At 44.8% G+C, this 13,524-nt stretch overlaps 1 protein-coding gene across 4 annotated transcripts in view; it reads right to left on the bottom strand.

Annotated features, from left to right (window-relative positions):
* Positions 1-617: 617 nt before the first annotated feature.
* The window catches only part of ROCK2 (Rho associated coiled-coil containing protein kinase 2), a 150,826-nt gene continuing 137,919 nt past the window's right edge, over positions 618-13,524 (bottom strand). For 2 of the 4 annotated variants that reach the window (XM_051827821.3, XM_089326806.1), the window contains 6 exons: positions 13,211-13,299; positions 12,646-12,724; positions 11,424-11,685; positions 11,120-11,333; positions 5,353-5,462; positions 618-4,047 (listed from right to left, as the gene is read on the bottom strand). In XM_051827821.3, coding sequence (XP_051683781.3) covers positions 5,366-5,462; positions 11,120-11,333; positions 11,424-11,685; positions 12,646-12,724; positions 13,211-13,299 — 741 coding nt within the window. In that variant the 3' untranslated portion in view covers positions 618-4,047; positions 5,353-5,365. The remainder of the gene's footprint in view (positions 4,048-5,352; positions 5,463-11,119; positions 11,334-11,423; positions 11,686-12,645; positions 12,725-13,210; positions 13,300-13,524) is intronic. The other 2 variants (XM_051827822.3, XM_070069461.2) reach the window with 1 other exon arrangement.

The following is a 13,524-nucleotide window of genomic DNA, read 5'->3' as shown; positions in this document are numbered from 1 at the left end:
CAGGCCGAAGCCAGGAGCCAGGAGCTTCTTCCGGGTCTCCCACGTGGGTGCAGGGGCCCAAGGACTTGGGCCATCTCCCACTGCTTCCCCAGGTGTGCTGGCAGGGAGCTGGATCAGAAGTGGAGCAGCTGGGACTTGAACTGGCTTCCACATGTGGTGTCGGCACTGCAGGCTGGGGCTTTCGCCCGCTGCGCCACGGCGCTGGCCCCTGCAGTGATCTTATGAAGCAGTGAGGCTCAGAGTGAGTAGCCTGCCCAAGAACAGCCGATCACGTCCTGGGGGACACGACGGACGGAGAAACGCTTCCCAACCAGCTGCCCATGGAGCACCTGTTTCCTGACAAAAATGCTTCCTGCCCCCTGCTATCCCCAGCACGGGAGGTGCTACTTTAGGTCTATGTGGCCCCTAAAATACTCCGAGAAATCAGACTCCTGGCTGAAATCCTGCTGTATTTCTCCACGAACTAAAAACAGAGAAACCCGGAGACCTCAGCCTCAGTTCTAAGACCTGCTCGCTGCACTGACCCCGCTTTGGAGGCTCCCTGTTTTGGGAAGACGTGTTTTTTGGGTGAACTTAAAAAAGTTGCAGTATTTCAGGACTATCTCACAGGAAAGGTATGAAAATGCTTACGTCTTAATTTATTATTTTTTTTTAACAAAAAGCAGGCATGAAATACAATTACATTACTACAAAGATGCAACACAATTGTAAAAAGGAAAAATCGAGGGGGGGGTATGATTTTTGTTTAGGGGGAGAGCTGATCCAATGCTGATGGTTATCAACCCATGCATCTCATAACTTGTAATTCCAAACAAAAGTCATCGTTACGGGGAGGGGACCAGGAGAGGCCCCGGGCGTGGCACTCGGCACCGCCACACAGCGCTCGTCTTCAAAGTGCTTCACGGTCCGCCCCGCCGTCGTGGCGACACGGGGGGCAGGTGTGTTCCAGGCGAGCGGAGGTGAGACCGAGAGCCTGGAAGGACTGGGCGCTCACAGGACCTTGAACACGAGAGCCACAGCGTGTCCCAGTCGGGTTACTGTAACGTCGCAGTTCCTGTTCTGACCTCAGAATCCTGTAAGAAACAACCCACAGCAGCAGCAAAACTTCTTAAACCGTGGTCTGGCAGCCTCGGGCACTCCTGGTTCAGGACCTGCCGATCGGCACACCCCGACAGATCCCTCATGGCCAGATGTGTGTCACTCTGGCACAGGCTACTTGTAAAAGCACCAACCAGTATTTTAGATTTATTGGTACACTTACTCATCAGTTAGCTAGAGTGCTTTAAATTTTTAGACATTTTTTAAGAAAAAAAAATCTTGCTTCTAGATAACATGTTTTTTTAAAGTTAATAATTTAAAAAAATTCACTGTACATTAATTTCCCACAGTCACACTGGCACCCGTTTCCCCTCTACTTCTGTCCTGCTATCCCCACAAAAGTTAAAAAAAAAAAAAAAAAACTCATGAAGAACATCCCAGAATTCGCTGTTTCTCAGTTTCCGATAGGAGGTATTACGGCTCCGGGAGAAACTGGGGGTGAAGAAACAAACAACTCTTGCTCTTAGATTTATCTTGGAAGCTTTGGGGCCTCAAGAAAAGAGAAACTGGCACAAAATCGGGTTGTTTCATATTTAATGAGTGTTGGGAAGGACACGCATGGGTGGGGGCACGCACTCACGTCCGTCCACGGAGGCAGCGGCGGGGGCAGCGAACTCTTACCCGAGCCAGAGTTCCCTCTTCAGCGCAGTCGCACTGTTGGACAAACAACCTTGGAAACCCTACATCGGACCACAGCGACGCGAGGGGTCTCCGCGGACATCGGGCCACAGCGACGCGAGGGGTCTCCGCGGACATCGGGCCACAGCGACGCGAGGGGTCTCCGCGGACATCGGGCCACAGCGACGCGCGGGGTCTCCGCGGACATCGGGCCACAGCGACGCGAGGGGTCTCCGCGGACATCGGGCCACAGCGACGCGAGGGGTCTCCGCGGAGGAGACTTTCTTCACCCCATCAGAAACGTCACACTGATTCTCCTGGTACAGTTGCATCACACCATGATTCTCCACATTTATATACAGCATTTGAAATTTAAACTTCTGCCTTTTTTACCCAAATATTTCAATTACTTATGTGTAAACTTGAAATTATTTCACCTTAATAAAGTTTATTAAAAATATATATATATATATATACTCTCCAATTCAGAATAGGATAGAACCTCCCATAGTGTAACAAAATCTTTATATAAAATATTCAGTCTCCTTTTAACAACTCTAATGAATGGAAATATTTATTCTATATAAATTTTATATATCTTTCATTTTTAAAACTTACTTTTTAAAAAAAAAGAAAAAGCTGTGCCCCAAACCGGAACTGCAAAACACACCTGCGAGGGAAAGGCATGTGCACCTCTGGTCTGGGCACAGACTGCCGGGTGCGAGGACAGCCTTCCGCCAGCGCGTCCGTCAGCCAGGGGCGCTGCACTTCCGGAACAGTGTCTGTAATGAGAACCCAGCTCTTTCAGCGTCTCCACACTGACCCAGAGGAGGTCAGTGCAAGTCTGCTTCCTTCATTGACTACCAGATGATCTGTGCGAGTGTACCACACCCTGTGCGTGCACACAGAGCGGCTGACAGAAGGCTGTCGTGTGTTTTTAACCTCGATGCTTCCACTGTTGCATACTGCTGCAGTATAAACACACCCTCATCTGGGATAATGGGAAATACAGCAGGAATGAGCCTGCATGAACCCTTAACTGTGACAGCGCTTTTAAAATAAAAATCAAAGCAAGTGCCTTTGAGGCCGCTTCTTCCCAGATACGAGTTTTCTTTATCCAGTACTGAAATATTGCCGCACACAATTGTGTGTTTGAGGATCACATTTAAATATTTAAAATATATCTACACTATGTCTTAGTTGTCTTTATATTTGAGACAGTTTTTGAATCTTGAGTGTGAACATGTACAAACAGTCACAAATGTCTTTTCCAGAAATAAAACACACTGAGGATAGCTAGCAAACTCAGCAAAGCAACGAACACTGAGGTCTATAAAAAGGGCTAAGTGGACAGATCTACAGCGAAGATATTATATTAGTTCCAATACTACCCATTATCGTTTCTATGACCAATACATTAAAAAATGTTTTTGTTTTACAATCAAAATAGGTTGACATTGATCTAACTATTATGTGTAAAAATAGTGCACTATTTTTCTTTCACAAAGCAAATTTGCATCCTAAGAGCTGGTAGATAAACACTTGTTCTATTTTTTCTTTTCTTTTTTTTTTTTAATACAGAAAAGGGTTGAGACTTAGGGAAAATTAAATTAAGGCATTCAAAATGGGTAAAGGTGCCTATGACGAAGCACTAGGGAACTACTCTAATTAATTAACTTCATACTTCCTGTTGCAGTGACTGCTCAACATGGACATGCAGCTCCCATCAGGCGCACACAGATGCGTGATGAACCCCGACATTATGGCTTTACACAAGTGCAGAGCTGTGACTGCAGCAAAGTAATGACATCCGATTAATGTGTATAAAAAAATAAAACAGGAAGCTTTAGAAACCTTGCAGTATCACAGTACTGTGTGTGTGTGTGTGTGTGAATCTATCTATGTACAGCACAACGGCCACGTCGTGGATGCAGTCTGTCACTGTGTGGAATCCACTCCCAGTCTTCTGGTAGATGTGCTGGTGACATCTCTCTGTTGAAGCTGAAGAGACAGTCTCTTTCCACTTTCACTCTTCTCGATCCTCGAGGGCAATGTAGTGTGCGTGGCTGCCGAGAAAGCGCAACGGAGCAAGAGGTCCTTCTCCTGTCAACAATCACTGTTGGTTCAGCCTGTTGCTTCCAAGGAGCCCAGAAAATCTCTCCAAAATTTTTATATTATAGGGAAAAAGGGAACATATATCTATATGTATGTAGATTAGTCTTTCAGGAAAACATCGCTTTTCAATAAATTTGGGGCCATCATATTTCAGTCTTGGCTTTAACTGGAAGCAAACGATCACCTTGAATGACTGCTTTCACAGAAGGCAGTTAGCTGGAACAAAGGAGAGATGAAGTTAACTGGTACATGAAGTAAGAATCGCTCGATTCTCTGAAAAGGCACTCCAATCACATACTTGAAACTCCACTGTCTTGCAACTACTATACCTTTAATACTCCAGTCATGCACTAAGCAGCCCCAATCTATCACTTCTCATGTTGTAGGTGCATGCAGTGATACTACTCCTTAATACCACAGTGGTGCCTACATACATCACACATGTTTTAATGCAGTTAACAAGCTCTTAGGGCTAAGCAATATACCACAGGAAACCCATCTGAGGACGTTTCACTGAGGGCTTGGCAGCCAGCTACTCCAGTGACTCAGTTAACTCACAGGCCAGGTTCTACTTGGCTAGCTGACCTTAAGTCACTTTTTTCTTTAATCTACGAAATAAGAACAGATAGATTATTATAGAAAACATGCGTAGAGATACGCTGTAAAACCTGGGTATAATTATATAACCTATGTTTCACAGTCTGCTTACTTAGGTTAAGACAGATGTTACTTCTTCTAGATCTGTTCTATGCCAAAGGGTCAAATGATGAGGCAACTTTTTCTTTTTTTCACAGCCAAAACAAAGCATTCCAGGGAAGTAAGTTCGCAGCAGTGGCTAACTGCTGGCATGCACACGGAGTGAGCACGCGGCAGAGCGCCCAGGCTCAACTTTCATTCCCATCTCCTTCGCCACCATTCACCAAGCTGTTCCACACTTTCCGAAAGCACAGAGATTGTCACAGCACATCGTTAGCACTCTCCAGCAAAGGGCAACGTTAAATCTCGCACACGTCACAGCATAACACAAAAAGCCAAATCAGAAACAGGTATTTTCACAGCACTTATCAGATTTATAAAGGTTTTATGGTTTTAATTCTTGCAAGCTAGAAAGGCAAGAGGAGGGAAAGTGGGATGAAGGGAGAGAGGAGCCCATGCTATGTTCACAAACTAGCAGAGCGGCAGAGTCCTGCCAGCGCTGCCCATGCGACTGCTCTTCCGACCACACAGATTGCAGAAGTAGCTCCTTTTGCTATTTCTGTATGTTTCATCCATAAGATAAAAATTTATAGTTCCCAATCAGACTGAAAATTAAAAGCCAATAAAGAATCTGAACATAGCATTTCATTTTTATGCTTGACACAAAATTTCAGTTAGAAACTTTTCGAAAACTAGTTTGTAAACGTGTGTACTATTAAAAACAGCTTTATGAATTTTCAAACCTAGTCAAAAATACCACAAGCCCCAGGGCAAACCACATGCACTATGAGTACTAAAATCATTCACTTTCACTTTTTGATTTACCACATTTATTTCTTCAGAAATCAAAAACATCGCCATCATCATCATCATCATCATCACCATCAACATCATCAAACGACCAATCCCAGTCTCTAAATGCCAAATCAAGCAATCTGCAACAGGAGGATTGCAAGTTTACACGCCGACACCCTGAACTCCGCCTACGGCTACGCCCGGAAACCCTGTTTTGCACGTGAGAATCGAACTTTCCTTTCATCAGTGACATGACACGAGTTCTGAAGGCAGCACACAGGGACCCTTCCCTTGCACACGCGAACACAGTGCGTCAGCTGGCCAGGAGAGCTTTCCAGGCCGCCTCGCAGAGAACACCTGGAGCAGTTCCAGAGTCCGCCTCCCTCCCTGCACTCACGCCCCAGATGAAGATGTGACCGCCTGGCGCCAGTCTGAGGAGACAGTATGGAACTCAGCATCTGTCCCCACGCCCCTCACAGACGGCCGACTCACACGCTCCCATAGCCCTGGCAGGAGGAGAGGAAGGTAAGGACGCAGCAGGCGCACGTGAAACGCCACAGGTGTGCAAGTGGCGCCGACAGCTGACCTTGGCTAAATAAACTGGAATTAGAGCCAGCGTCATATGCATTTTTTCTTTTCAATCCAATAGCTTAAACTTTAATATTGTGATCATCTCTTTTTAAAGAAAAATAGGTGTTCCTGAGATGTGCCAAAGCGGCACCTGTGATCCCCCTGTCAGTGGCTTTCAAATATTAGCTCTTTACATGCATGTTCCCAGGCCCGCCCCCCAAGACCTTGATATGACTGGACTCAAAGAAGGGCATGTATACATGTTTTTAAATAAAAAAGCCAAGGTGCTTTCTGAGTCAGCTGGTGAACTTTGAGTAGGCTGGTGGGTCATTATCTTAATTTGAAAATAAACAAACCAACTGGAATTACTCTTTCCAGTTACGCTAGAGGCAACACCATCCCTGAGGCAACACCAGCCTTCCTGCGTGCTGCCGAGACTCCTTTAACCTCCTCCTCAACTCCTCCTCAGTCCCCTCATTCTGGTTATTTCAAAGGAGGACGTTTTTCTTTTTCCTGATTCCAGGTTCTTCTCTCCATTTTCACTGTCTGTACCCTGTACCCAGTGCAAGACCTCCTTAACTCTGAATATACCAATCCCTCACTGGAAGGCTACTACTGTACAACAAATCAAGACTTAGCCAAGCATACACCGTCCTTCCCAGCCGGACTTAACGCTCTCTCCAGCTCCCTCACGTCCTCCACCACTGCTGCCTCCCTGTCCCCATAAATGACACTACACACAGCCATCATCTGGCACCTCAGACTGCTCCCAGGACATTCTGCCTGCCTGGAAAATAAATGAACCTCCATTTTTTTAAGTCTTCTCTTGATGCTGCTGCCGCTTTCCCCCGAATATTCCGTTCATGCCTCTAACATAAACATTGTACACAGTGTCACAATGATCCCTTGTTCATCTGTCGCCTCCGTGAACTGATCAATAGGAACCACTCAGGTCTGTGAAACTCAGTGTCGAAGACGGCTTCGGAACGTCTCACCGGTGCTACGGTTCTTCACCCTTGCTGGTGTGGCAGATGGGAATCGTTGCGTGGTGCAGCTTTAACTTGATTCTAGTTCTTTCTTTACTAATCAGGCGGATCTCTCTGTTATGCTTACAGAGCTGTTTCTAGGGGAGTGCCTGCATGGTCCTCACTAGTTTGACACTGACATGAAGCAACCTTCTCTCTTAATGACTCACAGTAACTTTTTATATACAAAGACACCAACCCATCTTTCTCATATCTACTGCAAATACCTAGTGCTGTAGACATGTACAGGCTTTGAGTTTGGGGTAGTCATCTTTGGAAGTGCTTCTCCAATCCAGAACCAAAACATATTCACCTATTTCCTTTCTTTTTCTTTTTTTTTTTTTTTAAATATTCATCTACTTATTTGAAAGGCAGAGAGAGAGAGACAGACAGACAGAAAGGTCTTCCTTTTTTCCCGTTGGTTCACCCCCCAAATGGCCACTATGGCTGGCGCGCTGCGCCGATCTGAAGCCAGGAGCCAGGTGCTTCTCCTGGTCTCCCATGCAGGTGCAGGGCCCAAGGACTTGGGCCATCCTCCACTGCACTCCCTGGCTACAGCAGAGAGCTGGCCTGGAAGAGGGGCAACCGGGACAGAATCTGGCGCCCCAACCGGGACTAGAACCCGGGGTGGTGCTGGCGCCACAGGTGGAGGATTATCCAAGTGAGCCGTGGTGCCAGCCTCAACAAAAAATCTTTAAAAGAAAAATGCCCTCTAGCCAGACTAGTATGTTGCTTTTTTCACTGAAACAAATTAGGAGCTCTCCAAACTTTCATCTTCATTAAAAGTTAGCACCTTTTTTTTTTTTTTTTTTTAGGATTTATTTGAAAGGCAAAGTTACGCAGAGGCAGAGAGAAAGAGAGAGAGAGAGAGAGAGAAAGAGAAAGAGAAAATCTTTCATCTGTTGGTTCACTCCCCAAATAGCCACAACAGCTAGAGCTGAGCCGGTCGGAAGCCAGGGTCCAGGAGCTTCCTCCACGTCTCCCACGCGGGGGCAGGGGCCCAAGGACTTAGGCCACCCTCTACTGCTTTCCCAGGCCATAGCAGAGAGCGGGATCAGAAGAGGAGCAGCTGGGATTCAAACTGGCGCTCGTATGGAATGGCGGCACTGCAGGTGGCGTCTTTACCTGCTACGCCACAGCGCCAGCGCCTACGATTACTTTAAAATACTTCACCACTCCAAGAAAAGGGAGAGTTAGGAAGATGCTCAGCCAGGAACGTCACAGAAGCCAAAAGGAAAGACAGCAAACTTGTAACAGCGCATCTGTTAACAGTGAAGGGTACTGAAAAGTTCACCAAAGAAGCATCAGGTAGATATCTGGTGATACATGTTTTAGTGTGCACAGACACTAAAAACCACACACATACCTGATGTGCCTAACGAAGCCAAACATTTCTTTTAAGAAAAGGACCATGGGAATGAGGTCAACTAAAGCCAGACTGATTAATGCTAAGAATAAGACTAACAAACACAAACAAGATGCTAGAAAGTAAGTCACCACTGACAAGACACCAGAAATGGCGTCCGTTTCCTCTAGCCACTTGTTTGTAGTGTGTTATCAAATAGTAGAAGGTTGGAGGTCATCGCATCCAAAGCTGGGGTCTCCAGTAGAGCCCTGCCACCCAGTGTGACTGTCCACACAGGACACTGAGGCAAGCTGCCCTGCAGGTCTTGCCAAGACCGTGTGCAAACCACGCGGACAGCTGTGGCGACAGGGACTGCACTGTTCTAGGACGAGTGGATCCTTCCAGCTCTGGAAATCTCTGACTGGTTCTCGCCCGAATGCGGCCTTCAAGGAAAGGTCCTTCACAAGCCTGGGGCTACTTGTGATCTCACATTCTTTCAATTACTTTCTTCAGAAGACAAAACACCCTTAGGTTCCTCCCTTTGCTGCCTGGACAGTATGTTCAGCTTGAAGGCAGCGGACGTGACGCTGCCGAGGCACAGCAGAACCCACACCGCACTTAGATGTGCCCGTCATTAGGGTCAGAGTCTCAGAGAATATTAAATCAGAAAACTGCCCAGCACGCACTCCACCCTGTGCATGTACACAGCTGTGAGGGAAACACCCTCGCGCACCCTGTCGCTGTGACAAAACGCACACCACAATCCAGGAGAGCCGCTGCACGGTGCAGGGGCAGCAGCTACAGAAATCAAGAGAGTTTGCTTTCCAAGGCTGACATGGGCCAGCGGCGAGGAGACTAAGCCAGTGGGTGTGAAAACAGACTGTACGTCACTGGACACTGTATGCAGGCCGCTGCATACAGGCGTTCTGATGTTATCACACACAGTGGAGCAGTGAAGCCACTGGCCTGGGCTGGTTACAGTCCTGAATCCAAACGCTCTGCCTGCCCTCTGGAGTTTCAATCAAAAAGAAGCGTAACAACACCTACTCTGCGCCACATGACTGTCTTCAAGACCAAACGAGAGAATATGCAGGAAGTTGACAAGGGAACAGAGCATGTGCCGAAGCACTGCGGGAGCTGAAGAGCTCTCTCTCTCGAGGCGCCCTGGGCTGGAGGCAGCTCCCCAAACAGTCCCCAGGGCAGCAGTGTCGAGGGACAGGACCTTCGGGAGGTGGCAGCGCCATGTGGCTCTGCCCTCACAAATGGGGTGATCTGTTGTGGAGGGAATGACCTCACTATAAAAGCAATCCCTCTCTGGACAAGCTGGCCATCTCCCCGTGTGACGCCCTCTGCCACGCTGTGATGCAGGATGCAAGCACCGTGCTCGTGGACTTCCCAGCGCCCAGACCATATGCTAAGGAAACTTCTGTTGTTCACAAGTCAGTCGGTCTGTGGTGCTGACTCTGTATAGCAACAGAAAGTGGATGAAGACATAAGGTGTTGAAACAGCATGTACTCACTAGTTCTACAGTATTCACAGGAAACTTAATTTTTAGATGTTTACACAGGCACATCTGGAATGTGCCTTCATTGTCTTAGAATTCTTTCAGTTTTCAAGCTTAATTACTACTGTGCAATCACTAACTTTATAACATTTAATTTTATCATACCTCGCACAAACTATTCAACATATTCACTGCTGAGACACCAATTCTACCTTTTTCATGCTAAATTATTTCCTTGAGACAACAGTTTCAGAAAGTTTCACATAAGGTGTTTGTGGTTTTAGAATGGAAAGATTTCTGATACCACAGCCAATGCCCATCATTATGCATACACTGACGGTCCTGCGTTGGGGAACAAAAAGGACACCTGATATTAGACACCTGGTACTAAGTACACACTTTCCCCTGTAGCTAACCAAATCCTCGTGTTTAAAGAGTAGCAGTGCTTATAGCTGATGGTAACTAGTGAGCCAAAAAATGGCTCTTCTCATTCAGGATGCCTAATTAAATGGCTTTAAGGTAGCCACACGAAAATGGCACCATCAAAATGTTTTTGTGCATAAAGATTATCCCTGCCCTTACTCCGCAATCCCAACTCCACCTCAATCTAAACCTACAGATGTGAATTAAGGCTTAAGGTGATTTTAGTTCTGCCTCTCAAGTCACCTCACAAAAGAAGTCTGCAATATGGAAATGCAGTGGGTGCCCCTGACACCTGAAGGTCTGTGCATTAATTTTATGTCCTAAATCAGTAGTCAATGAGTTTATTAAAGCTGAAAATGCTATGATTATATGCATAGATAAGACAAAATGAACCCTTTATAAATTTTGTTATTTTTATTATTTAATATGTGTGCAATTTAGAAAATATACTTTCATCCAAATCAATGAATAAGACATGTCCACTAAACAAACTTCAGAAAATCTGGAGATAAGTGTTTGGCCTAGCAGCTACGCCATGGGTTGGGATACCTGCACTCCATATCAGAATGTCTGCGCACCAGCCCCCAGCCCTGCTCCTGATTCCAGACCACGTCTAGCCCGGGAGGAAGCAAGCAGTTGGGTCCCTGAGACCAGACTGAACTCCCTGCTCCTTTGGCCTGACCCAAGTCTGGCTGTTGGAGATATCTGAGGAGTGAACCAATGGATGAAACTCTGTTTCCATGTCTGTCTGTCTGTCTCTCTCTCTCCCTCCCTTTCTCTGCTGCTCAAATACTTTGGAAATAAACTGGCATTCTGTGGTTCATTAAATTATAAAGAAAACGAAAACCATAATTAGGAAAATTTGTAATTTGAATACAAATAGCAAAACAGATTTTTAAAAGCTTTTTTACCACATTTCTATTTATTACCTTTGTTTGTTTGGGGCAAGCTGTCGACTTGGCCTTCTGATGGACTGGTTCTGCTGAATCTTCATTGAAGTTCTAGGAGAAGACCGTGCAAAAGGATCTGGGGCTGGGGGTTTTTTAGGTATCTTTTTCACCAACCGACTAACCCACTTCTGTTGCTCTTCTGTAGAATTTGCTAATAACAACAGATTCTTTGCCGTCGAAATATCATAGTACACTATAAAGAAATGTGTGAAAAAAATTAGCGTGCTTAAAATGATTTGCTGAACATACATAATATTGATTGAGCAAGCAATTTCCTATTTACCTTTGCAAGGAGCTATGATCTCCTCCTTTTTGTCCATGTGATCTTTGTGACATTTGATATGGCAGCGCCGGCACTCTAACGCTGGAGGGGGCTTAAACATGTGCCACAATGGCTTCATACAAGCCTCACAGTTGGTTGGGAAGTGATAAAGAGTAGGAATAAATTCATGTCCTTTGTGACAAATGTAATTAGATTTTTCTCCCACTGGCTCCACTGGAAATTCTTGTTCCTTTTTACTCTCTCCTTCATTGGCATACAGAATCTATAAACAGCAAAAAGAACCATGAGTGATTTCTTTAAAAATCTTCTTATGACAACTTTGATAGTGTTAAAAAACTAAAACTAGTCTGAATTATTCGATGAGAAGAAAGAAAACGCATTTGAAGCTCAAACTCAACCAGCTTCTGCCTAATGGAGAGCAGGTGAGAATGAAGTCACTTCGGTCTCCACGTCGGAACTGCTCCCGCTCAGATGCTGCCACCCATTTCTGTGCAGCCTCTTACTCTGCACCAACACCACCATCACACAGCCAGCAAGACGCAGATTCGTGCTCCAGGGTATTCGTTTATTTTATTTGTTTTTTTTTCCTGGGAGGCACTATTCACAATAATCACCTGAAGAAATGTGGCAACTGCACTAGCTGCTTTCACAGTTCCTAAGAACAGAAAAGCCGGTGACAGCAGTCTGCACGGCTGAGAGGGGAGAGGCGAGGACGTGCAGTGCACTCCACGTCAACAAGGTGAGATCCCGAACGCAGGGGACAGCTGCCCAACAGCACAGGACACAGAGGCCGTCACACACAGAACTCAGCAGCTACTTGTTGGTGTGACTAATTGCTAAGTGGAAGGAATAAGAGAATTGGCTTCACTTCAAATTGGAAGTAAAAGGGCTATCAGACTAAATTTAAGTTACATTTTTTTAACTTTCCAGCAGGCTGAGCATAAAACCTATAACAGAAAGTTCATGGTTAAAAAATTATACTCAACCTGAAAAATAGAACTATAAACCCAGAAACATGACCCAAACACACTGCAGCTGTAGCAAGTCAAGCAGAGGGAGGGCTGACAATGGACCAGAGTAAGCACATCTTCAAAAGGACTGAAACAGAAAGGAATTTGAAGGAGGCCAAAGAATGAAGAAATTTCATGTCATGCCACACGAGAATCTCTAAGGGTGAAAACAGAACAAAACCAGCCAACCCTCAAAACCAAGCCGTGCCTACCTGGAATATCCTTGGGATTTCTTTGGCATCTGCTCTATAGACATCCGTCTGTGTGACTGGCCGCACGTGAAACAACTTGCTATAAAAGATTTTGAGTAAAGGAATTAAGTATTATTCCAGGATCAAATTACATTTTATTCTACATAATATTAATATTCTATATAATAGAAGTTAATTATTAATATTAATATTAATATTCTATTCTATTAATATTCTATATAATAGAAGTTAAAAATTGGCCATTGTGCCCAGGTTAGTTCACTGACGTTGTCTGTTATTTCAATCATCACTAAGGACTTTCAGACTTTTCCAGTAAGTCAGAAATTCCTAATTAGCTTCACACAGGCATCATGACACATGAAACAGAGATGCTTTAATTAGTTCTACATCCTAGATTTTCATCTGTATGAAGCGAATTGTAAGAAAATACGACACTAGTACAGTAAGAGCTATACTGTGTTCTCCTGTAACTAAATTGGATTAACTCAACAAAACATCATGTTTTGCTCATACTTTAAAAGACAAGAAGATTCCAGTTTCTAAGCAATCTGGCAAACACACTTACTCTATATCTAACACCATGTAAGGGTTAGATTGTTCTTTATCCTGTTCACTGTCATAGAAAAGAATCTTCTTACTGCTTACAATCACATACTGGAAAAGAGGGAAGGGAGCAACCACACGGTGAGTAAAGTTATCATATGCCTGATTTATTGATTTTCTGTCAAAATATATATTGGCACTAGAAGTTGTATAAACTACAACAGAAGTTAATTAACTAAAAAGTACTTAATACATTTTTAGAAAAGTCTTCCTTAAAATAACAATGAATGTTGTTTATGGATAATTTAAATAACAATCGGGGACAGAGGGAATGAA

The sequence above is a fragment of the Oryctolagus cuniculus genome, chromosome 2, assembly GCF_051225735.1.
Source record: "Oryctolagus cuniculus isolate XC-2025 breed Fujian yellow rabbit chromosome 2, ASM5122573v1, whole genome shotgun sequence".
In the NCBI taxonomy this organism is placed as follows: Eukaryota; Metazoa; Chordata; class Mammalia; order Lagomorpha; family Leporidae; genus Oryctolagus; species Oryctolagus cuniculus.
Note: the sequence above shows the minus strand (reverse complement) of the source record. Positions and strands in the feature narration are given on the sequence as shown.